The 24,964-nt window shown below is 35.5% G+C and overlaps 6 protein-coding genes across 7 annotated transcripts; 2 read left to right on the top strand and 4 right to left on the bottom strand.

Moving 5' to 3' along the window:
- Window positions 1-913: 913 nt before the first annotated feature.
- On the top strand, window positions 914-2,385 carry LOC116133398. Its single transcript, XM_031419101.1, has 3 exons — window positions 914-1,887; window positions 1,973-2,014; window positions 2,111-2,385. Exons 1-3 carry the CDS (start codon window positions 1,062-1,064, stop codon window positions 2,236-2,238), a joined length of 996 nt encoding a protein of 331 aa, XP_031274961.1. The 5' UTR covers window positions 914-1,061; the 3' UTR covers window positions 2,239-2,385.
- A 516-nt stretch (window positions 2,386-2,901) lies between these two features.
- LOC116133383 (putative pectate lyase 2) lies at window positions 2,902-10,167 on the bottom strand. Its single transcript, XM_031419085.1, has 5 exons — window positions 9,827-10,167; window positions 3,619-4,212; window positions 3,426-3,529; window positions 3,213-3,351; window positions 2,902-3,120 (listed from the first exon to the last, which is right to left on the bottom strand). Exons 1-5 carry the CDS (start codon window positions 10,058-10,060, stop codon window positions 2,902-2,904), a joined length of 1,290 nt encoding a protein of 429 aa, XP_031274945.1. The 5' UTR covers window positions 10,061-10,167.
- LOC116133384 (stigma-specific STIG1-like protein 1) lies at window positions 5,621-6,329 on the bottom strand. The gene has a single exon (XM_031419087.1). The coding sequence runs from the start codon at window positions 6,289-6,291 to the stop codon at window positions 5,827-5,829; it is 465 nt and encodes a 154-aa protein (XP_031274947.1). The 5' UTR covers window positions 6,292-6,329; the 3' UTR covers window positions 5,621-5,826.
- A 5,383-nt stretch (window positions 10,168-15,550) lies between the features above and the next one.
- On the bottom strand, window positions 15,551-16,345 carry LOC116133401 (stigma-specific STIG1-like protein 1). The gene has a single exon (XM_031419104.1). The coding sequence runs from the start codon at window positions 16,263-16,265 to the stop codon at window positions 15,840-15,842; it is 426 nt and encodes a 141-aa protein (XP_031274964.1). The 5' UTR covers window positions 16,266-16,345; the 3' UTR covers window positions 15,551-15,839.
- Window positions 16,346-16,849: 504 nt separating this feature from the next.
- On the top strand, window positions 16,850-19,341 carry LOC116133404 (cytochrome b561 and DOMON domain-containing protein At4g12980-like). 2 transcript variants are annotated; one of them, XM_031419107.1, is made up of 3 exons: window positions 16,850-17,220; window positions 17,292-17,546; window positions 17,829-18,268. In XM_031419107.1, exons 1-3 carry the CDS (start codon window positions 16,879-16,881, stop codon window positions 18,114-18,116), a joined length of 885 nt encoding a protein of 294 aa, XP_031274967.1. In that variant the 5' UTR covers window positions 16,850-16,878; the 3' UTR covers window positions 18,117-18,268. The 2 variants fall into 2 exon arrangements, with proteins under 2 accessions (XP_031274967.1, XP_031274968.1); XM_031419108.1 differs by lacking the exon at window positions 17,829-18,268 and adding an exon at window positions 18,902-19,341 and having other exon boundaries at window positions 16,851-17,220.
- A 4,993-nt stretch (window positions 19,342-24,334) lies between these two features.
- On the bottom strand, window positions 24,335-24,733 carry LOC116133373 (stigma-specific STIG1-like protein 1). The gene has a single exon (XM_031419079.1). It carries the CDS (start codon window positions 24,731-24,733, stop codon window positions 24,335-24,337), a length of 399 nt encoding a protein of 132 aa, XP_031274939.1.
- Window positions 24,734-24,964: the final 231 nt, after the last annotated feature.

Raw genomic sequence — 24,964 nt, forward strand, 5'->3', positions numbered from 1 at the left:
TACAAACTGACATGAACACCATTGGTCATCATAAAAAAAAAAAAAAAGTACACATTGAGTTAACTTAGCCAGATCTAGATCATCCTAAAGATTCAAAGATCTTTTAGTCATGAAATCAATGAATTAGAGTGTTTGAATTTTAAGAAAGTTATGAAATAAAGTTGTTCTCCTTATCTTATGGTCACTCTCTTCTCTTCTATCTTATTAATGGGACTTTTCTTGTGGATATTGCTTCAATAATCTTATCCTATTCTAAGTTTATTCAAGTTAGCCCATTTTTATATTATCCCATTTTCAAGGAGATCCAAATCTTTTGACTAGGACTTTATATTTGGGCCTGCATTGAGGCCCAACTGAATCCACTGGATATACGGTTGGGCTTAAAACTCATTCATTAGGTCCATACCATCCACATTCCAAAGTTCATATGTTTTACTTAAGTGAACCTCAATTTTGTATAATTTTTTAGTAACATTGATCCCTAGGAGTTGGTTTAAATAACATTTTAGTCCTTGAGGCCATCAAAATGCAATTAACAGGCAATGGGCATTTGGTCTAGTGGTATGCTTCTCGCTTAGGGTGTGAGAGGTCCTGATTTCAATTCTTGAAATGCCCCAAAATTTTCAAGTCTCAGAATACCACAAATTTGACCCCAACGGGTTGGCCCAGCGGTCAAGAGGTTTGCCCCCTTTTATTGTCTTTCTAGGTTCAAATCTTGGGGTTACTTACCACGTTGTAACTTACCTGATCTTTTAAGCTTGTAGAGTGTTCAATGAACTTTAGAAATTAGTTGATATACGTGCCCGATGGCCTCCGACAACCTTTACAAGCCAAAAAGCAAAAGCTATAAATAGGAAAAAAAATATTAAAGAGATTTAATTAAAGAGAAAGATTGTAAAAGAAAACACTTTGAGATTCTTTAATTTTCTCTCAATTCAACACTCCACTTTACTCATCTTGACTGCTTTTCTCACCATCTTCTACACCATTCATAACTTCAATCACACAGTTTCAAATTTCTAATTCTTTCTCCACCCTTCAGTTTCTCCAAGAACAACCCCATGTCAAATTCTCAATCTTCATCTTCCTGTTCTTGTCGTTTATGTTTCTTATTTATTCTACTAATCATTCAACTTCTCAATCTCACCACAACAGCACAAGCAAGCCTCTGCAGAACCGCCTGCGGAGACATTCCAATCAACTACCCTTTCGGCATTGACGACGGCTGCGGCAGCCCCTATTACAGACACATGCTCGTGTGCTCAGATTACGGCAAGCTCGAGCTCAGAACGCCTTCCGGAAGATACCCAGTTCACAGCATAAGCTACTCCGATCCTCACATTCTTCTCAACGATCCATTCATGTGGAATTGTCAAGATGGAGATAACTTTCGTGCCACCAGACCCTTTAGTCTTGACACAAGCACTCATTTCTCACTCTCTCCTCAAAACGACTATCTCTTCTTCAACTGTAGTGAATCCAACGTGATCGTCGAGCCGAAGCCGATCTTTTGTGAGCGGTTCCCTGAACGTTGTGATTCATCGTGTGATAGTTCCAGCTATCTTTGCAGGCACTTACCGGACTGTGCCTCGGCTTTGCATGGTAGTTCTTGTTGCGCTTATTATCCTAAAGCGACTGAGTCCTTGAGGTTGATGCTTAAGTATTGTGCTTCTTATACGAGTGTATATTGGAGAAATATTGGAAACAATCCGCCTTATGATCAGGTTCCGGAGTATGGAATTAGAATCGATTTCGATATTCCAGTGACAACTCGTTGCTTGCAGTGTCAGGACATGACAAAGGGCGGTGGAACTTGCGGATTCGACCCGGAAACACAAAATTTCTTGTGTTTATGTGGCAAAGGAAATGTCACTACTTATTGTAGAGGTTAGAAACATTTTCATCTTTTCATGTTTATCAGATTAATAGTTTTCAACAACTACGACTTAATTATATGATTATCATTTTGCAGATCATACCCTTTCCAAGCATAGCAACGCCGGAGTGATTGCAGGTGAAATATATGTATATATTGATTTGAAGATGTAATATATGCAATTAATCAATGAATTGAAGGATTAAACATTTCAATTTGTTGTGATTTTTGCAGGGACAGTGAGTGGAGTTTCAGCTGCTGGGGTTGTAGCCATTGGAGCTGGTGTTTGGTACCTGAAGAAAGTGAGAGCAAAAGCACCAGTTACATGTGGGGTTCAAAGCAATGATAATAGGCTTTTCTAAAAACAATCAATCAATTATCTTCTTTATTCTTGTTTTATTATTCTTTGAATTGCTTTTTTCACTTTAGGATTTCTCCTTTTATGTTTCTTTGTTTATACACAATGTTGAGAGAATTACCCCACTTTAATTTATAGAGTTTGTCACAAATTTTTGGGAGTTTTTTTTTTTTTTTCATTATCCTCTGTAATATCTTCTCATTTTCTTTTCAATTATAATTTCTCTTGTTAACTTCTCATACATTATATGATAAAGTGAGCTTGTCTCAAGGGAGGAGAAAGCCCAACCACATATATAACTTGACGATGTAAGACAAATTCTACTTCAATACCCTCCCTTATGCTCGGCATGCAAGGTCAAGTTTAAATCCATTATCGCTTCAAGTAAACGTGACTCTAATACCATGATAAAGTGAATTTGAGTAGAACTTACTCTAAAAAATTAGTTCGAGGGAGGAGGGAGCTCAACCATATATATAAACGTCATAACAACCTATCAACTTGACAATGTGAGACAAATTCAACTTCAATATTATAAAGATCATATATATAATTATCCATCCACAAAACCAGCAGTACAGTGAACTACAAGATTGAATTTCTCTCGGCAATATAAAGCACCTAGCAAATTAAATGTTTGAGTATTTAAGGATCATATATATATATATCAACATGCTTTCCCAACAACACAACGCAGAGGACCTGCACTAGCTGTTAAAGCAGGAACCATTTCTCCTGGTGCAACAATAAACGATTGAGCTTTGGAGTAATTTGGCGCACAACTTCCATATCCTGATGGCACAAAATACGCCCCATTTATAAATACATCCTTAGAGGTCCTCCATTTCCAATTTTTCCAACCATTTTTAGCCTCTCTCTTAGTAACCTGTTATTCAAGAAACACAATCATAAATATGACCAAGTATAAATATATAATTAATCGCTAAATTAAGGTTACATTGTTATATATATATTTACCTGTTTGGAGTTAGAATCATTCGGAGCTGCAAAGTAATTGCCTTCACTTAAAATGGTTGGATTAGCACTGCCACCAATTGCATACATTTTCCACTCGTCATATCTGTTGTTTGCAACGTGGGCGTAGCCTATCCTCACCCTGCATTCAATAAACACTCTATCGATATTAGATTTGTTTAAGATTGATTAATTTACAATTTGCCCCCTTATCACCTTGGCATCCTCTCGATGAGTCCCTCCCCAAATCGGTTGAAGACTATTGTAACTTTCATTACTTTATCTGCAGTAAACTTATCGTTGTGTCCAAGCAGCATCACCTGTAAAGTAATGATAATGCAACTTGATTAATTAGAGTTCGATACAAAATCATTAAATTTTGATCCTCATAATAAACTCATCAACCTACTTTGTCATGTTGAGAGAAGTAATTGTTAGAGATGGTGACCGCAGTTGAAGCATGAATGACATCGATTAGGCCATCAGCACTACGAGCAAGAAAGCAATGGTCAATCCAGATATTTGAAGATGCAAAGATATCAATGGCGTCGCCGTCCGAGCCGCCTCGACGCCCGACATGTGTAGTACTACTCCTAACAAGGCCAGCTTTCCCTGGTTTACAATCATGAATGCTGATTCCATGAATGATCACATGGTTAACATCTTGTATAGTTATGCATGGTCCATTACCAATCTCCACTTTAGCCCCTCTCCCATCAATAGTCTTATAACTAGTCATTATAAGCTCATTTTTTAGCCGAATAACCATGTCCTTCGCGAAAATAATCCAAAGCGGTTTTGTCTGGATAACGCCATATCTCAGGGTTCCGAATTTAGGTTTTACAGGGTCGTCAGCAGGACTGGTAACTACATATATTGCACCATATTTTCCTCCGATGGCCCCTTTTCCGAACCCCACCGCGCAATCCGCCAAAGCTTGACGATTAGTCGCCCAATTGGATTTCCAACGCCAGCATGAGTCTATTACATTCAAGACAACCTTCTTAGGAATACTGGTTTTGGGCAAATAGTCATAGCTATAGCCCTCAAGCGAATACGCATTTGAAACTGAAGCAAAGGTTGTGATCATCAAAAGACATGAAAGAAACAAAAAGAGAGTGGCTGACCGAGAGGCCATATTAATTGTTTACGGTTTGAGATACATGAAACAAAGAGGAGACATAGTTAAATATATATAAGAAATGAGAAGGTGGTTTACATGATTCAGTGCTTAGTTTTTCTAACGTAAGTTGTTTGGTAAGATTTTGGTGCTACACAAAACGTGGTTGCACGTAGGAGATAACCTTTGGCTCATTGACCTGTATAAAGATTTAGAGTAAATCATAAGATTAGCATTTCACATTATCTTAAGTATATATTCAATGGATATGGATACGAACATGGCCGGTGGTGATACAGAGAATGTTCAGAAGATTGTTATTTAGTACGGTGTTGGCAACATTTGGTTGAAATTAAGTGTGTTTAATTTTATTTTAAGGGTTGGGTTTCAATAATTTAAAAGTTTAATCTATCTTTTATATTTCCGAAAGATCTACAATAGTTTTCATATATGTATTTAACTTTAAGAATAATATATTATCACGCATTTGGGCATTAAAAGAAGTACAAGTAGAACTGAAACTTTTAAATTACATCTTAGATTTCTAAATATTGTTTTCTGAACCGAAATGTAAAGAGGGACGTAGCCAGAAAGTCCGTTGAGGAGGGGCAACAATGAACTAAATTAAACGAAATTAATTTACTCAAAAAATAAAAATAATAAAATTTAAAGATTACTTGCATAGTTTTTTTTAATACTTTTATAATCATACTTAACTTGTTCTAATGTGTTAAAAAGAGTTGCACAATAATTTAATATCAATATCATTGAATTTATCAATACTTTGATTGTATAATATGTATCAATGTCATTTTTTATTTTTTTGTGTCCGAGGCTGTTTATACGCAAAAAGTTAACGACATGGTAAATTTTTTAATGATCACTCTTATTAATAATAAAAGATAATCGAATTCAAGACCTATTGAGTAATATACTCACGAGTTCTTTATCGTCCCACCTAGCCACCCAAGGGTGGTTAATAAACTTAATATTAGTAGATCAAGAAAATCATGCTTGTAAGATATATAAATTAGCAATGTTATGCTTCATCAATATGTAAAATCTAGTCTTTAAGTGTTAATTGAGAGTAATTTGAACATCTCTATAAGTTGTAACATGTTATATGTATTTACAAAGTTGAAATCTTAATTTTAAATCTCGATTACTGTGATTCTCAATACGATTAATTAATAGGATAATATTATTTTTCTATGATTAATAATTAATGTATAGCCGACACGACACATCGATATTAGGATTAATTTTATATATAAAGTATTACTAAATGATAAAAGGTTGCAAATTAATACTTTATTATACAAATATTAGCAAATTTCATCAAATATATTGATGACTTGCCTTTATTATTGGGCACACACACACACTAGTAATTATCAACATGAACAAATTAATTAATCCAGTTTTGCTGCAGTAAATCAATCACCATGGATATGATAGGTAGCTTTGAGCTCGATCTAGAAATATATAACATAAATTCTATGAATAGTTGCACATCCCATACATGCATGAATTCCCTTTTTTGCACTTCTTGTTGCAGCCTCCACAGTGCTTCTTGTTGAACATGGTATTCACACAGTGACCTTTGCAGCAAGTCTCCGAGAACTTACACTTCTTCCCACACTTGCCGCAATTGAGCTCCTCTGTCAGCACGTTAACACATTTCTTCTTGCAGCAGTATGGCCCCGGGCTTCCCTTGGCGTGACAAACTCTAGGGTATTTGTTACAAGTCCTCCTCTGATGCCGAGGAGGCTTCCAATGGAAGGAGAGCAAGCGACTGGAGGAACCACGTAATGAAGTTGTCAACCTTTGCTCATTCGACTGTTCTTCTTCTTCTTCTGCTGCTGATAGTGTTGTTGCGGCATCAATGAGAGCAGGAATTGTGATCATCAAAGCCACGAGCATTGCCAACTCAAGGAACAACATGAACTTAAAGGACTTCATGATGAGTTTATTAACTGTTTGAATGTGGGGAAGAATGGAGGATTTGTTGAGGTATTTATAGAGGCAAATGCATGGGGGGGTTCAAGAGTTTCAAAGTGTGTGGATTGTTAGTGGAGTGGTCTAATTCAAAGGGCTAAAGAAAATTGAAGTAAACGAAGTTAGGTTATAGGAGAAATATTATAGTATAAATTAGGTATAATTAGGGAAGAAACCCAAAATTAGAGATTTTCGTCTCCTCTTGCCAATAATTATTAGTAATATTAATGAAGAAATTAAAGGATTAGGCAATTATATAATCAAAGGAGAAAGAAATACAAGGAAAGAGGTGGCAACTAGCAAGTAGCAATAATCAACTTTTGTGTGTTCAATTCAACTTATAATAGAATACTATTGTAGTGCATATCATTGTGCTATATGCAAAGAATGGATCATTCAAATTACATATCAAGGATGGTTTTAAAACCCGGATCAAACTAGCTGGTCCGACTAGGAATCAATCCATTTAATCTCTAAAACCGGTTTTAGACATTGGATCGAATTGACTTGTGGTTGAATTGAGGGAACAGTGTCGAACTGTGGTTCAACCGTCGAGTAAGAAAATCAGGTTGCTTAGGAACGTCTACTACCAGATCCAGAATTCAAAATTTTAGAAATTTATTAATTATTAGAATTTTAAAATTTTATTATATCATCCTGACATTAGGATGATATCATTGATCCGACTTACCGGTTGAACCAATTGAGCTGTCCGATCAGAAGGGCGACCCCTTGATTGGGTAAGGCTCGATCTGGATATAAAAACATTGATGTCAGGGTATCAACTGGGTTAATTCCTATGGTCATCTAAACAAAAACCAGCTGAGCTGAATAAGCTCTTTAGGTACTACTTCACTCGTTATCAAACAGTTAAGAAAGCACTTTCATTGATTCTATGATTTGACTTTTATTTTTGTATCCAAAATTTACCATATTATTATATGAATGCTTATATTAAAAAATATCCTAAGGTGCAAAGGCTTGAGCCACTCGTCCAGGCCAGGGTCCGTCATTTGTGCCCAATTGGTTAAGCTATTAACCACGTGTCCAGCCCAGATGGACCGCATTACCCTACAGTCGTCTCTTACTTCAATTAAGAATTCGGTTTGATTTTCTTTTATTTTTTATTTCCGAATATTTTATTCTTTGAAGATTATATAATTTTTTGTTGAGGGAAACGACTTACACATACTCAAAGTTTGCTATATAGATAAAGTGATACCCAAAATGTTTAAAAATGAAAAATACCCACTTTTCGTTATGTTTTATTAAGAATTTTCATTTGCTAAAAGATAAAAATAGTGAAAAGACTGGAATACCCACCGATCTCCATTTCCAACATGCGCCAACAAGGGCCAGTGCCACTGTTTATCATCGAACTTTGCAGAAAAATGCTAAATCCGATAAAAAAATTTGTCAATGACATAAGAGGGCTGTGCAAACAGACTTGGGGTGAGAATGGTTACGGAGAAAAAGATTTAAAATTTAAAAATTTTGTGACTGTAGATGAAATTACTATACTATCTTTTAGCAGACAGAAATCCCTAATAGAATATAACAAAAAGTATTTATTTGTCATTTCTAAACCTTTTAGATATCAATCTGATTTTATGTCAAACTTTGGGTAGTTGGAGTTCGTTCGGCCTTTTTTTGAGCCTTGAATTAAGCGTAAGATCTGATATACTAATCTTGGCATATGTAGTTGAATGTGCAAGATAATAATATTAATGGGTTAAAATAATTTTTCTCAGTTAAAAGAGTTGACTTTTTAGTTGAAATCTATCATTTATACGATGGGTCAGACTTTTAATTATGTTTACCGAGAAGTAAACAAAGTTCGACTTTATTTACCCCCAGTAATTATCTTCTATATTATAATATTTACTGCATGCAAGCCCAGTAAAAAAGTTAAAGATGATGAATTTTAATTTTTTCTCCAGATAATTAAATATAAGTTTTCGTCATATTTTTAATTTATTTGTGAATTAATTGAATAAAATATAATTATATGATACAAAATTAAAAAAAAAAAAAAAAAAAACTCTCTTTAACTGTGCAAATAAATATAGCTAATATAAACTACATTTTTAATTAAAAACAAGCATATAAATTAACTGTTCCAAGAGTTCCAAAGATAAATAGTTGGGTTCTGGATGGCTCAGTGAAGGAGAACAGACAACTATGAAACTGTTGTGCAATGTGTGATCAGCTCGGAGCAAACTATAGTTCGGGACAAATAGTAGATCGGCAATCAAATTGGAATGAGTCGTTGGATAGTTATCTTCTAAATCATAGATAAACATTATTTTCTAGAATCAAAGTGAAGATCACATGAATAATTCTTATAGTTTCGGCATGTAACACCTCGGCCCACTACCGGCCTAACATAGTCAAGATATTGTCCGTTTTCAAGAGAAATTTCAGGCCCAATAACCCTTGCTCAAGCCTTAAACGCGTCTTGACTATTGGGGGGTTCACTTGGTATTTAACTAGGTCAGACCCCTCCTTCCGAAACGATGTAAAATGTCTCACGGTATGTCAACCATACCAAGAATCGTGAGATTAACTTTCAAAAATCATGTCATTATCCCTAGAATTACTCTTGTAACAATTATATTTTCATAGTATAAAAACTCAGGAAAAATATCATAAAAGGGGTTCGAAAAACTTAGGAGAGAAATTATTATTGTAAGGCAATAACTATTTCATAAACATCTTAATAACGTGACAGTGGACGTATGCTTCATTTCAACTTGACGAACCATTTTAAAAATCCTTTCTGTTTCTTTCTTCTTTCCATCTAGATTCATTTCTTGCGGAATTTCATTAACCATGTGCACATCTTATTCTGGGATCTGTCTCGGACTTGGATCCATCCAAATATTGCTGATAGATATAAGAAACAATGCCCCAAATAGCCAACAACATGGAGATCACCTTCACTCCATCCATTTTGTCATGGAAAAACACCACAGCCAAAGCTGGAACAACAGGGAAGCCTAGAACACTTATGGAATTGCAAAACAGTGAAGACACCTCAACGATTAATTCTACAAAGCCAACAGAAAAAACCTGCCAAGCTATAGCAGCCCAAACAATAGTCATCACATAGGCCACCTTCCCAAGTTCATACAATTCCATCTCTTTACTTAAACTTTTCCATTCTCCACTAGCAAAAAGTCCCACCAGAGCAGCACCAGTTGCAACCATTGAAGTATAGAATATAACATCAATGATCTCCATAAATGTTCCTCTCTTGAAAACCTTCCGAAAACAAAGCTGTGTTAAGGCAAGATTCAATCCGGCCCCTGCTGATCCACCAAGAGTACATATGAACCCAACAACAAACTTCACTTTAGAGACTCCAGAGGGGTCTCCAGAGCCGTCTTGAAACATGAGAAGGATAGAGGAGATGGTGAGAAGCACCAGAGAGTTGATGATTAAAGGAGTGAACTTCTGTGAATTAAGGAAAAATGAGAATAAAGCATTGAAGCCTAACTGGGATGCTGAAATGAGAGTGACAGTAGAAACAGGAAGATATAGCATCCCAATTGAAAGCAGAAAGCAATTTGTTGCAGTGAGTAGGCCTAGTGAGGCATAAGCTGATACAACAATAAAGGAAGATCTCGGATGTGCTTGAAGACTGTTTGTGGTGGGATTTTTGAAAGCTGAAAAGCAGTAGAAGAAAATGAGAACTGGGAAACCTGCACCTTGCATTAATGTTTCCACCCATTTGCTTGTGCCTCCTTTAACATAGTACAATCTTCCCAAAAGTATTGCCACTGTCTGGCCAACAAGGACAATGAGAATGTAAAGAGCTATTCTCAGCCACCATTTGTAATTAATTTGTTGAGGAACTGTCGATTGGTTTGTCATATTTGTATTCAGAGCACTATTTGGTTCTTTACTCTCCTCATCTGCAAATAAATTCAAGAAATGAACAATATGCAGAATATAAATATTAACTAAAAGGTTTCGTACTGGAGTCTCAACATATATAATGTATTTTAAACTCTCATCTCGTTCATCTTGATCACTCTAAATTATATCTCAATACTGAAGTATTAATCTATGGAGATACATAAATCAGACTATAAACTGAACATGGACAGAAATTTTCATTGCTTTTCTGAAACAACAGTTTGAGAAGTACAGTCCTTTCCAACATAATTATGGACGATTCTAAATAGAAATCATGAACTCAAAGCTGAAGTAATTGAATAAGACAATATTCCTAAAACTATGGCACGAAGTTGAATTTATTATTAATAATAAATTATAAAAATAAAAACAGAAAACAAAGCCTTGAACTGCTATGAAAGCTTAAATCTTCTTGCCACAAATATCACATGAATTCTCTTTGTTGCTATATATTTATATCACTGAAATGAGTGAACCAAAAGAAATTTCGATTTTTTCATGAACTTGGAAATTGAATATAGATAAAACAAAAACTTACCCATGATGTGGAGTTGCACTTCTTGAGCTTCTCCCATGTCAACTTAAGTACTGTGAAGACTGAAGAACTCCCAAAACTATAAAGCTAGAAGGAGCTAGATAGACAGACACAGAGTTAAATTATCTTCAGATGAAATTAATCTATAACACATGCATGTACATCATGTATAAGACTTTTCAACTCCAGGCTGCAGGTGATGATGACAATAATTCACATTGGAGTAAACGACATTTTCCCACCCAAGGTTTGGCGAATGTACAGTTCTCACCCTTAGTTTCATAAATTGCAGATTCCCACCCTTAAATTAATAGAAAACTATTTAATTTAATAGTTAAAAGGGTAAAATGGTCATTTTAAAGATCAAAATTTCAAAATAACCATTCACTTCTCAAATTCACCCCATCAGAAATTTTAAAATAACCTTTCACTTCTCAAATTCATCCCACCGACGATTTTAGGTCAATCCGGCCTATTTCTAGCGCAATCAACCCCTCTTGACACTACCATTACAATCCCCTCAACCCCTACATCAAAACCCTCACAATCACCCAAGGTTTTAGCATCACTGGCTTCCCCCCACTAAAACCACCCAACATCTTCAATCGCATTTGGCCGTTGATTGCCTCCGCCTCTCCCTTAGGTTTTTGCTTTCTATCGCACCTTTCTAGCCAAATTCAAGCACCTCGGCAGGTGGAAAAGTTAGGGATTTTGGTGAGGAGGATAGGAAAAGTTAGGGGTTTTGATGAGGAGGATAAGGGGGTGCTGATGGTGGTGTCAAGGAGGTCCAATGGCGTCAGAATTAGGTCAGGATCTCTAAGAGTTATTTGAGAGAAATTTGAGATGTAGGAGTTATTTTGAGAAAAAAGTAATCGTATCAATTTAAGGGAAGGAATCTACAATTTATGAAACCAGGGGTGAGAGCTTATAGTTTCGCCAAACCTTGGGTGGGAAAGTGTCGTATACTCTTCACATTGCCATTGCCTAGTTGCAATCTTTACAGTACTTTTTCTTGAAAAAAATCTCCTATACTGTATGCACAGATGATTTGTCCATACTATTTTTAGATATTGTTGAACATTGAAAAGGACAAACATTTATTTAGGATAAGATGTTGCCTATATCCAGTATAAACGTCAAAAGTAATGGCCACCGCAGGTGCTCCTGATTGGAGTTATATTATTCAAAGTCAATATTAGCAATATTTAGCATTTAGCATCATCTACTTCTTTTTTACCTGAAATTAGAAGTATAGGATTAGGAGTAGTTTTCATTCAAACAATGCATGCTTTTTCAACTTAATTAGTATAAAACCATTAGCTTAGGCCCATGAAAACTTTCAGGCCGAACCGGTCCCTAGGATTGGTTCTAGGACCGGGCCGGTCCCATGGGTCTAAAGAATTTCATTTACCTATCATTTTTTATACATTTAGGGATTTAGTCAAAACAGAAATGCTATGCTTATTCACGAGTTTTATTAACTATTTTATTACCTTTGTTAAAATTACACATAATATCTATACTATATGTTATATTTACAAAGGATAGTAAGATGGTGAGTAAACATAATATTATTCTCGTCAAAATTATGTAAGGGATTTTTTTTTTGGCAGTTAAAGGAGTTGACTTTTTAGTTGAAATCTATCATTTATATGATGGGTCAGAGTCCGACTTTTAATTATGTTTTACCCAGAAGTAATTAGCTTCTATATGATAATATTTACTGCATGCAATCCCAGTGAAAAAAGTTAAAAGAAGATGAATTTTAATTTTTTCTCCAGATGATTAAGTATAAGTTTTCGTCATATTTTTAATTTCTTAGTAAATTAATTGAATAAAATATAATTATATGATACAAAATTTTTAAAAACTCTCATTAAGTGAATATAAAATTACATTTTTAATTAAAAACAATTGTTCCAAGAGTTCCAAAGATAAGTAGTTGAGTTTTGGATGGCTCACTGAAAGAGAACAGACAAATATGAAAGTGCAATGATGTGCGATCAGCTCGGAGCGAGCTAGATTGGAGCGAGTTGTTCCACAGGCACTTCTAAATCCTAAAACCAAAGAGAAGATCACAAGAACAATCCCCATAGTTTCGGGCTATCAACAATGCCAAGAACCATGAGATTAACTTCTTAAAATCATGTCATTATCCCTAGAATTACTCTTATAACAATTATACTTTCACAGTATAAAAACCCAAGAAAGTTGTAAAAGGGGTCTAAAAAACTTGAGAGGAGAGAGATCATTAATGTAAGGCAATAGCTATTTCGTAAACATCTTAATAACATTACAGTAGACTTAGGCTTGGTTTCAATTTACCGAACCATTTTAAAAATCGCCTCTATTTCTTTCTTCTTTTCACCTAGATTTATTTCTTGTCAATTTTCATTAATCACGCACACATCTTATTTAATTCCACCAAGATCAATTGAATATCACAAGCTTGCTCTGGATTTTCATAACAGCAGGAAGTTTTCATGGCAATACAAACAAATTTACTTATTGTATTATTATTATATATTAAAGATGTAATTTAATATGAAGTAATGCAGGCAAGAGCCAACGATGAAGACTGATATAGGCTTCCCTGTTACAAAAACAGTTTTCCCACATCAATCAACCCTAAAAACACACACAGTTGTTTATATAATAAATCATGCATGGTAATTTGCTATATATATAATCAACTATATAGAAGCAGAAAACATGGCAGACGTCTAGGCGTAGCTGCATAATCCATAAACACAGGAGCCTCCCTTCTTGCACTTGTTGTTGCATTTGCCGCAATGTTTCTCATTCACAGAAGGATTCACACACGCTCCTTGGCAACACATTTCTGAGTACTTGCATTTCTTTCCACACTTTCCGCAGTTGAGTTTGTCTGTCAGCACATTGACACATTGCTTGTTGCAGCAGTTAGGCCCCGGACTGCCCTTGCCTCGACAAACAATCGGGTACTTGTTGCAAGTCATCGCAGCCCGCGGAGGCGTAGAATAAGCCTGCAGAAGGAAGCGACGTCCTGTTGCTTCAATATTTGCATGTAATTGTGGCACTGAAATGGCTAGAAAAAATAATATTGTTGCCAAGAACTGGAGTAAGATGTTTGATGACTTCATTTTAGAAGCTAAGAATGAATATATTATTATATGAAAAAGTTGTGGTTTTTGAGGAAGGTTGAACTGAGAGGTATTTATAGGAAATCTAAATGGGGAAGGGATGAATAAGTTTAATTTCTGTAATGAATTGTCGTTATCAATTAATGTGTAAGTAAACTGAAGTTAGGCTGAAAATTGAAGATTAAGCCAGAATTCAAAAGTAAGGAAAAAAATTGAGGGGAGAAGAACCCAATTAGTTAAAATACATGGTATATGTACATGTAATGGATCAATTCAATGAAGCTGTACATTAAATTTCCTTATTCAGAAACTTGACTTATCATAGCGAAATTGGAAAATGCTAATGGGATCTCTCCCCTTATGGTCGGAGATGAGTGTTTGAAAGTGCATTCATACTTTGTGATTTTAGGGGTATTTTGTGTGAGAATTATGTTTAATTTGCTAATTTTACTTAACTTCGATACTTCTTTTGTTTTCTACAATCACAGTTATGTTTTGTGCGTTTTCAGATATTTAGGTGCTGAAAAATGAGAATTTCGAGCATGCACGTTGAAGAGTAAAGAATCGAAATTGTGTAAGAACAAACGGTTTGAGAATCGGAGCTCAAATAAAGAAATTATGAATTTTTGAAGATTGTTCGTAGAGCGGCCGTTGCAGCAGTCGGATGGCAAGCCTGTCACTAGGGTTAGCTATATCCATAGGCCCTTGTGTTCGAGTTACAGAAAACTATACTTATCATATTTGTGTAATTATCTTAGTCCATTGAACTTATAAGGTGTTCCGTAACCCTGAAGATTAGACGTTCACACTTAAAATTGACTGCATATGAAAGGACAGAGATGGGGAAAATATTTGATGTCGGCTCTTAGCAAAGATAAGCAGACTTTGTTTACGTGATCAACTCAAAGCCCACAGCCCACCGCGTTGCCAATTGATTTGTTTTTCTAAATATTATGGATTGAATCAGTTACAGAAGCACTTCTAACTTTAGAGATTACAGCTCCTTGCTTTCACGTCTTTATTTTAGAGTTTTGACTTCATAAATTTCGTTAGTCAGAATATTTGGGCAGTGTTTGGCTATCCTGCATATTGCTCTCAGTCAATCACATTTTGATATAGATTTGATTTGTATTTTTAGGTTCAATTCACTACAAATGGTATCTATATACTTTTCTACTCTGATTAAACACGTTAGATATTTTGATTTCTACCATTAAGAGAAATCGAATGAGTCTTCGGCTTTTCGCTTCAAACAAACGTAGTAGATATTAGTCTTTTGGATAGTTAATAAATGTTCATCCAGAGAACAAATGGTATCAAATTAAGGAGACTAGATTCTCATTTACTACATAAACTTATCCAGGTGTGAGTCGGATCGGATAAAGATAATGTCAAACTTAAGCTTATGACTTTATATTTCTACTCATATCTTATAATAACAAATATACAAGAGACAAAAAAGATAAACAATAAATGATTATTTTCTTTGTCTTTTCTTTTGTCTCTTTGTATACACGTCAAATGGTTAACGGGAAAGAGAGTGAAAAGGAGAGTGTTTTTAGCCTTTCTCTAAACGTATTAGATACTTAATTCCGAAGTTATAGAAATAGTTTAAGGGATTAAATTAAAATAGCATGAAATTGAGTCCTATTGCATTAACTGTTTTATTTTCTTTTACAAGATGAAGCAAACAACTTGATTCTATGCACCTTCCCCAAGCACACATGTTCAGTTTGACCTAAGTTTCTTCCCTGTTATGGCAAAGCCAAGAATCAAGGGATCCATAAATATAAAATTGTGAAGATCAACTGATGCAGAAATCCAAAATCAGTCAAATTATTTAATAAAACAAGAGCATTACACTGTTGTGTTAATTCAGATTTCAGAACTCAACATCTGCAAGTTTATCAGTACGTAAAACCAGCAATAATAGATCATGCATAATTGCACATCCCATAAACACAGTATTCTCCCCTTTTGCACTTCTTACCGCACCCTCCACAATTTCTGTTGTCAAATGAAGCATTCACGCACTGCCCTTTGCAGCAAATTTCAGTGTACTTGCACGTGTACCCGCACATTCCACAGTTCAATTTATCTGTCTCCACATTTACACATTTTTTCTTGCAGCAATCTGGCCCTGGACTGCTCTTCATCTGTCGACACACTCTTGGAAACTGATCACAAGTCATATTATTCGCCGCCAAATTCTGCTGCGCTAAGAGCCGGTTCACCCCTCTTAAAGAAGTGGTAAGCTCTTCAGTACTGTAATCATCTGGGTTTGTTGCCTCGACACCATTGACAGTAATTAATGTTGCTGAGATTAAGGCGAAGAAGAGAGTTAAGTTCAGCAACTTCATGGCTATGATGATAAGAGGATTTGCTAGGTGGGAATTAATGCTATATCTTGAGAAGGCATGAGTTTATATAGTTAAACTGGTGGGAGATAGTTGACTTTGGAAAAAATGAATTTACAAGTTTTGGTTTATGTGTTTGTGGTCTTGATTCATGCAAAAAACGTACAGAATACTTCTTCCAGTAATATCCATTTGATTGGATGTGAAGAAAAGTGGCCTTCCAAACCTTGCTGTGATTTTGTATCCCAACTGTAAAGCAAATTAAATCAAATACACAATGAATCTCAGCTGCTATCTTGCTACCAAATCACATTGATTTTTGCAGTATTAATGATATTGAACAGCTCTAAAGAAAACATAGGAGGAAGAGAAATAAAGCTGGTCAAAAGATTAAATAACTGGGGAAAGAGAAAAAAGGAGCTGCATATTAGAATAAAATCTACAGTCTGAAGATATTAAAGCAAGACATAGGACAGACATGATTCTCCAGTCTTATAAGAAAAGCACATATTCTGAAGGGCCCAGTAGTTGTACTTGAAAGTAAAATTTTGTGGTCTAGCTTAGCTTAATGTGGAACTAGTTTAGGTTTCATCATAACCTCCTGGATAACTTTAGCATGAAATTTCAATTTTCCGTGACTATAAAGAAAGAAAATAGTACTGTTTTATTCATTGGGTTCAGATGTTTTGATGTTAAGAACGTTATGACTTTCTATTGCCTAGTAATCCTGAGTTTGATCTTACCTCTTTCTTCCATTTGTACTGCTCAAGCTTCTTCTTTCAATAATGGCGAACTTTCTGTAATGAAAATTGTGAGTAAAAATAATGTGTTTCATCAGCACCAGGTTGATTCTTCTTCTCTAGTTCATGATAGCGGTGAAAGTACTGGAGTGACAGAAAATTTCAGATCAGGGAAGGGCCAAAACATCTTGCATAGAAAGCCTCGCCTCATGAGAAATGTAAGCATAAATTTATCACTTTTATGTCATGTAATATTTGATTGAGGCCATACTTAATTACTGAATTGCAGGCTCATGGGGTTCTAAACATCATAGGATGGGGAACTCTCTTGCCCATGGGGGTTATCATTTCCAGATACTTCAGAAAATTTCCATTGAAGTCTGATGATTGGTACCCTCTTCATGTACTGTGTCAAACTTCAGGTTACATTGTAGGCACCATTGGATGGGGCATTGGTTTATGGCTTGGAAACTCCTCCAAACATTACACCCTTAAAACACATCGCATCCTCGGCATCCTTGTATTTACATTCGCAACTGTACAAGTAAGTGTTTTATGAGTAATGCTACACCTATAACCTTTTTCATAAATTTTCTTTCACAACCTCGATGTGAGAGCTCACAATTATTCAACCTTTAATTTATCAAGTAAAACTCATTATGAGCTGATCAATTGCGAATTGTCATATCTGTGTTGTTAGAGGAATTTTGTGAGAAGAGGATGTGGGTTTAGCCTTTTCCGTGTTCTATAGCTCATCAGTTATTTATCGTTAAATAAAGAAATAAGAATTCTCAGATGCAGAGATGTTGGCATACTGTGTTTGCAGATGTTGACGACAGTACTGCTGCAAGCGAGGAGAGAAGATGAATGCAGGAGGTGTTGGGAGATCTACCATCATGTGATGGGATATGCAGTGATAGGTTTAAGCATAGCGAATATATTTCAAGGGATAATGCATCAAGCTCATGCTGAAAGATGGAAACTGGTATATGTGGGAATTCTTGCAGTATTGGCTTGTGTTGTGTTTGCACTGGAGATTATTCGATGGATCATCAAGTCTAGAATTCAACAGCAAATGGCTTTTGAAAACAACATGTACAATTTCAGTACTTGATTTTGTTGCTTTCATTTTTATTTCCTGAATCTTATTAAACTGTGCACCCAAATAAATGGAATTATTACTGTAATCCAATTTTTTTTTTAAAAATTTCCTTGTCTCCTTTTTTAGCCTTTCAGAATCTTGTCTCCATTTTTAGCCTTTCAGAATCTGGTTTCACCCAAATAAATTAATTTGGCTATATAAAATATTCTCAATGCACTTAAATAAAATGAAAGAAAACACTGTAATTTTTTTAAACGAAAGGTTTAAGATCAATTTACGCGATCAATGATCGAATACTCAAACGAGACATCGAATCCACGTTATATCAAATTCACACTAATCTGACTTGGCACGAATGGGTGAAGACACGCATAGTCGTATGATTGATTGCAAAGATCAACGACACAGCATCGTTGCAATTCTGGCTATATACGCACCGTTATCCAGAACAAGAAGAAAGGCAGGCAGCACGAGAGGCCATAACAGTGACATCAACGACGAAGGAATGGCTGCGTCCTCAGCCGCCACAGATGGCGTTGCTGCGGCGGTGCTCCGTTCCGTTATCCAAAGAGTTCACCAGGTCGGTAGCGGGCCGGACCGGATCCGAATATTTTCCGTGAGCAAAACCAAATCGTTGTCTTTCCTACATAAAGTTTATGACGCCGGTCGTCGATGCTTCGGTAAAAACCACGTTCAAGAACTCGTCGAGNCGTGTTCTATAGCTCATCAGTTATTTATCGTTAAATAAAGAAATAAGAATTCTCAGATGCAGAGATGTTGGCATACTGTGTTTGCAGATGTTGACGGCAGTACTGCTGCAAGCGAGGAGAGAAGATGAATGCAGGAGGTGTTGGGAGATCTACCATCATGTGATGGGATATGCAGTGATAGGTTTAAGCATAGCGAATATATTTCAAGGGATAATGCATCAAACTCATGCTGAAAGATGGAAACTGGTATATGTGGGAATTCTTGCAGTATTGGCTTGTGTTGTGTTTGCACTGGAGATTATTAGATGGATCATCAAGTCTAGAATTCAACAGCAAATGGCTTTTGAAAACAACATGTACAATTTCAGTACTTGATTTTGTTGCTTTCATTTTTATTTCCTGAATCTTATTAAACTGTGCACCCAAATAAATGGAATTATTACTGTAATCCAATTTTTTTTTTAAAAATTTCCTTGTCTCCTTTTTTAGCCTTTCAGAATCTTGTCTCCATTTTTAGCCTTTCAGAATCTGGTTTCACCCAAATAAATTAATTTGGCTATATAAAATATTCTCAATGCACTTAAATAAAATGAAAGAAAACACTGTAATTTTTTTAAACGAAAGGTTTAAGATCAATTTACGCGATCAATGATCGAATACTCAAACGAGACATCGAATCCACGTTATATCAAATTCACACTAATCTGACTTGGCACGAATGGGTGAAGACACGCATAGTCGTATGATTGATTGCAAAGATCAACGACACAGCATCGTTGCAATTCTGGCTATATACGCACCGTTATCCAGAACAAGAAGAAAGGCAGGCAGCACGAGAGGCCATAACAGTGACATCAACGACGAAGGAATGGCTGCGTCCTCAGCCGCCACAGATGGCGTTGCTGCGGCGGTGCTCCGTTCCGTTATCCAAAGAGTTCACCAGGTCGGTAGCGGGCCGGACCGGATCCGAATATTTTCCGTGAGCAAAACCAAATCGTTGTCTTTCCTACATTAAGTTTATGACGCCGGTCGTCGATGCTTCGGTAAAAACCACGTTCAAGAACTCGTCGAGGAAGCTACTCTGGTACTTTTGTTTGGTTATTTTTAGAAATATTTTATTTTCAACGTTCGTTTGGTTTGTTCTAAGTCTTGAATAATATTAAAGTTTCACATGATGGGTATTGAAAATTTGATGTTTCGATTTTGCCTTTATTGTGAAGGGAAGTTTTTGACATTTTTAGCCAGATTTGAACCTGCAGCATCCAGAGGAAATAGAGTGGTATTTTATTGGGATTATACAGAGCAACAAGTGAAAGCTGTGCTAAGTAATGATCTTTTTTATTTTCTTTATTTGCATTTTTTTTTTTTTTTTTGTGTTTGATTGCTGGAGAATGAAATCTGATGTCTGATTGTTTATAAATCATCTGTTGGTGGTGCAGCTGGTTTGCCAAACCTTGCAATGGTAGAAACTGTGGATGACAAGAAGGTAAATTTTTTTGCCAGGTTTTGTTATGTCATGAGACTTGAGTTTGCGGTTCTTTTATTTATTCCTTTTGTTTTTGGTTTTAAGTACTGGAGATTTGAGTATGATGTACTGAGAATTATTGACTTGTTCACTGAACTGAGTACCCTTATTAGTGGAAGTTCTTTGGATGGCCTTGGCAAGTCTCATTTTGTTTAATTTCATTCTGCAGATGGCTGATTATCTTGATCGTATGGTAGCAATCATGGGAAGAAAGCTATTAAAAGTCTTTATCCAAGTGAATCTCAGTGGAGAAGAATGTAAGTTGAATAGTTTTGTTAACAATGGTCATTAGAAAATTTCCAATATTGTCAGTTGAATGGGAAATTCAATACTTCAAACCGTGATTGTAGCTGTACGTCAACCACAATTTGATTAGATTTGATTTGTATTTTTAGGTTCAATTCACTACAAATGGATCTATATACTTTTCTACTCTGATTAAACACGTTAGATATTTTGATTTCTACCATTAAGAGAAATCGAATGAGTCTTCGGCTTTTCGCTTCAAACAAACGTAATAACATTAGTCTTTTGGATAGTTAATAAAGTTCATCCAGAGAACAAATGGTATCAAATCAAGGAGACTAGATTCTCATTTACTACATAAACTTATCCAGGTGTGAGTCGGATCGGATAAAGATAATGTCAAAACTTAAGCTTATACTTTATATTCTACTCATATCTTATAATAACAAATATACAAGAGACAAAAAAGATAAACAATAAATGATTATTTTCTTTGTCTTTCTTTTGTCTTTTGTATACACGTCAAATGGTTAACGAAAGAGAGTGAAAAGAGAGTGTTTTTAGCCTCTCTAAAACGTATTAACTTATTCCGAAGTTTATAGAATGTTTAAGGGATTAAATAAATCATGAAATTGAGTCCTATTGCATTAATGTTTTATTTTCTTTTACAAGATGAAGCAAACAACTTGATTCTATGCACCTTCCCCAAGCACACATGTTCAGTTTGACCTAAGTTTCTTCCCTGTTATGGCAAAGCCAAGAATCAAGGGATCCAAAATATAAAATGTGAAGATCAACTGATGCAGAAATCCAAAATCAGTCAATATTTAATAAAACAAGAGCATTACACTGTTGTGTTAATTCAGATTTCAGAACTCAACATCTGAAGTTTATCAGTACGTAAAACCAGCAATAATAGATCATGCATAATTGCACATCCCATAACACAGTATTCTCCCCTTTTGCACTTCTTACCGCACCCTCCACAATTTTGTTGTCAATGAAGCATTCACGCACTGCCCTTTGCAGCAAATTTCAGTGTACTTGCACGTGTACCCGCACATTCCACAGTTCAATTTATCTGTCTCCACATTTACACATTTTTTCTTGCAGCAATCTGGCCCTGGACTGCTCTTCATCTGTCGACACACTCTGGAAACTGATCACAAGTCATATTATTCGCCGCCAAATTCTGCTGCGCTAAGAGCCGGTTCACCCCCTTAAAGAAGTGGTAACTCTTCAGTACTGTAATCATCTGGGTTTGTTGCCTCGACACCATTGACAGTAATTAATGTTGCTGAGATTAAGGCGAAGAAGAGAGTTAAGTTCAGCAACTTCATGGCTATGATGATAGAGGATTTGCTAGGGGAATTAATGCTATATCTTGAGAAGGCATGAGTTTTATAGTTAAACTGTGGGAGATAGTTGACTTTGGAAAAAATGAATTTACAAGTTTTGGTTTATGTGTTTGTGGTCTTGATTCATGCAAAAAACGTACAGAATACTTCTTCCAGTAATATCCATTTGATTGGATGTAAGAAAGTGGCCTTCCAAACCTTGCTGTGATTTTGTATCCCAACTGTAAAGCAAATTAAATCAAATACACAATGAATCTCAGCTGCTATCTTGCTACCAAATCACATTGATTTTTGCAGTATTAATGATATTGAACAGCTCTAAAGAAACATAGGAGGAAGAGAAATAAAGCTGGTCAAAAGATTAAATAACTGGGGAAGAGAAAAAGGAGCTGCATATTAGAATAAAATCTACAGTCTAAGAATTAAAGCAAGAATAGGACAGACATGATTCTCCAGTCTTTAAGAAAAGCACATATTCTGAGGGCCCAGTAGTTGTACTTGAAAGTAAAATTTTGTGGTCTCAGCTTAGCTTAATGGGAACTAGTTTAGGTTTCATCATAACCTCCTGGATAACTTTAGCATGAAATTTCAATTTTCCGTGACTATAAAGAAAGAAATAGTACTGTTTTATTCATTGGGTTCAGATGTTTTGATGTTAAGAACGTTATGACTTTCTATTGCCTAGTAATCCTGAGTTTGATCTTCCTCTTTCTTCATTTGTACTGCTCAAGCTTCTTCTTTCATAATGGCGAACTTCTGTAATGAAAATTGTGAGTAAAAATAATGTGTTTCATCAGCACCAGGTTGATTCTTCTTCTCTAGTTCATGATAGCGGTGAAAGTACTGGAGTGACAGAAAATTTCAGATCAGGGAAGGGCCAAAACATCTTGCATAGAAAGCCTCGCCTCATGAGAAATGTAAGCAAAACTTATCACTTTTATGTCATGTAATAGTTGATTGAGGCCATAATTAATTACTGAATTGCAGGCTCATGGGGTTCTAAACATCATAGGATGGGGAACTCTCTTGCCCATGGGGGTTATCATTTCCAGATACTTCAGAAAATTTCCATTGAAGTCGATGATTGGTACCCTCTTCATGTACTGTGTCAAACTTCAGGTTAATTGTAGGCACCATTGGATGGGGCATTGGTTTATGGCTTGAAACTCCTCCAAACATTACACCCAAAACACATCGCATCCTCGGCATCCTGTATTTACATTCGCAACTGTACAAGTAAGTGTTTATGAGTAATCTACACCAACAACCTTTTTCATAAATTTTCTTCCACACCTCGACGTGAGAGCTCCAATTATCAACCCATAATTTATCAAGTAAAACTCATTATGAGCTGATCAATTGCGAACTGTCATATCGGGGTTGTAAGAGGAAATTTGTGAGAAGAGGATGTGGGTGTAGCCTTTTTCATCATATTTTTAATTTCTTAGTAAATTAATTGAATAAAATATAATTATATGATACAAAATTTTTGAAAACTCTCATTAAGTGAATATAAAATTACGTTTTTAATTAAAAATAAGCATATAAATTAATTGTTCCAAGAGTTCCAAAGACAAATAGTTGAGTTTTGGATGGCTCAGTGAAGGAGAACAGACAACTATGAAACTGTTGTGCAATGTGTGATCAGCTCGGAGCGAGCTATAGCTCGAGGTAAATAGTAGATTGGAGCGAGTTGTTTGACAATTACTTTTAAATAATAGATAAACATTATCTCCTAAAACCAAAGAGAAGATCATAAGAACAGTCCCCATAGTTTCAGGCTGTCAACCATGCCAATAATCATGAAATTAACTTTTTAAAATTACGTCATTATCCCTAAAATTTTTCTTGTAACAATTATATTTTCATAGTATAAAAACCCAAGAACAATTATTTGAACCTTGAGAGAGAGAAATCATTATTGTAAGACAACAGCTATTTCGTAAACATCTTAATAACATTATAGTGGACCTAGGCTTGGTTTTAACTTGCCGAATCATTTTAAAAATGGTCTCTATTTTTTTCTTTTTTTTACATAGATTTATTTCTTGCTGATTTTCATTAACCACGCACACATCTTATTTAGTTCTACTGAGATCAATTGAATATCACAAGCTTGTTCCGGATTTTCGTAAGAACAGGAAGTTTTCATGACAATACAAACAAAGTTATTTATTGTATTATTATTATATATTAAAGATGTAATTTAATATGAAGTAATGCAGGCAAGAGCCATCGATCAAGACTGATATAGGCTTCCCTGTTAAAAAAACAGTTTTCCCCACATCAATCAACCCTAAAAACACACACAGTTATTTATATAATAAATCATGCATGGTAATTTGCTATATATATAATCAACTATATAGAAGCAGAAAACATGGCAGACGTCTAGGCGTAGCTGCATAATCCATAAACACAGGAGCCTCCCTTCTTGCACTTGTTGTTGCATTTGCCGCAATGTTTCTCATTCACAGAAGGATTCACACACGCTCCTTGGCAACACATTTCTGAGTACTTGCATTTCTTTCCACACTTTCCGCAGTTGAGTTTGTCTGTCAGCACATTGACACATTGCTTGTTGCAGCAGTTAGGCCCCGGACTGCCCTTGCCTCGACAAACAATCGGGTACTTGTTGCAAGTCATCGCAGCCCGCGGAGGCGTAGAATAAGCCTGCAGAAGGAAGCGACGTCCTGTTGCTTCAATATTTGCATGTAATTGTGGCACTGAAATGGCTAGAAAAAATAATATTGTTGCCAAGAACTGGAGTAAGATGTTTGATGACTTCATTTTAGAAGCTAAGAATGAATATATTATTATATGAAAAAGTTGTGGTTTTTGAGGAAGGTTGAACTGAGAGGTATTTATAGGAAATCTAAATGGGGAAGGGATGAATAAGTTTAATTTCTGTAATGAATTGTCGTTATCAATTAATGTGTAAGTAAACTGAAGTTAGGCTGAAAATTGAAGATTAAGCCAGAATTCAAAAGTAAGGAAAAAAATTGAGGGGAGAAGAACCCA

Source organism: Pistacia vera, unplaced genomic scaffold (genome assembly GCF_008641045.1).
Source record: "Pistacia vera cultivar Batoury unplaced genomic scaffold, PisVer_v2 Contig269, whole genome shotgun sequence".
NCBI classification, from domain to species: domain Eukaryota; kingdom Viridiplantae; phylum Streptophyta; class Magnoliopsida; order Sapindales; family Anacardiaceae; genus Pistacia; species Pistacia vera.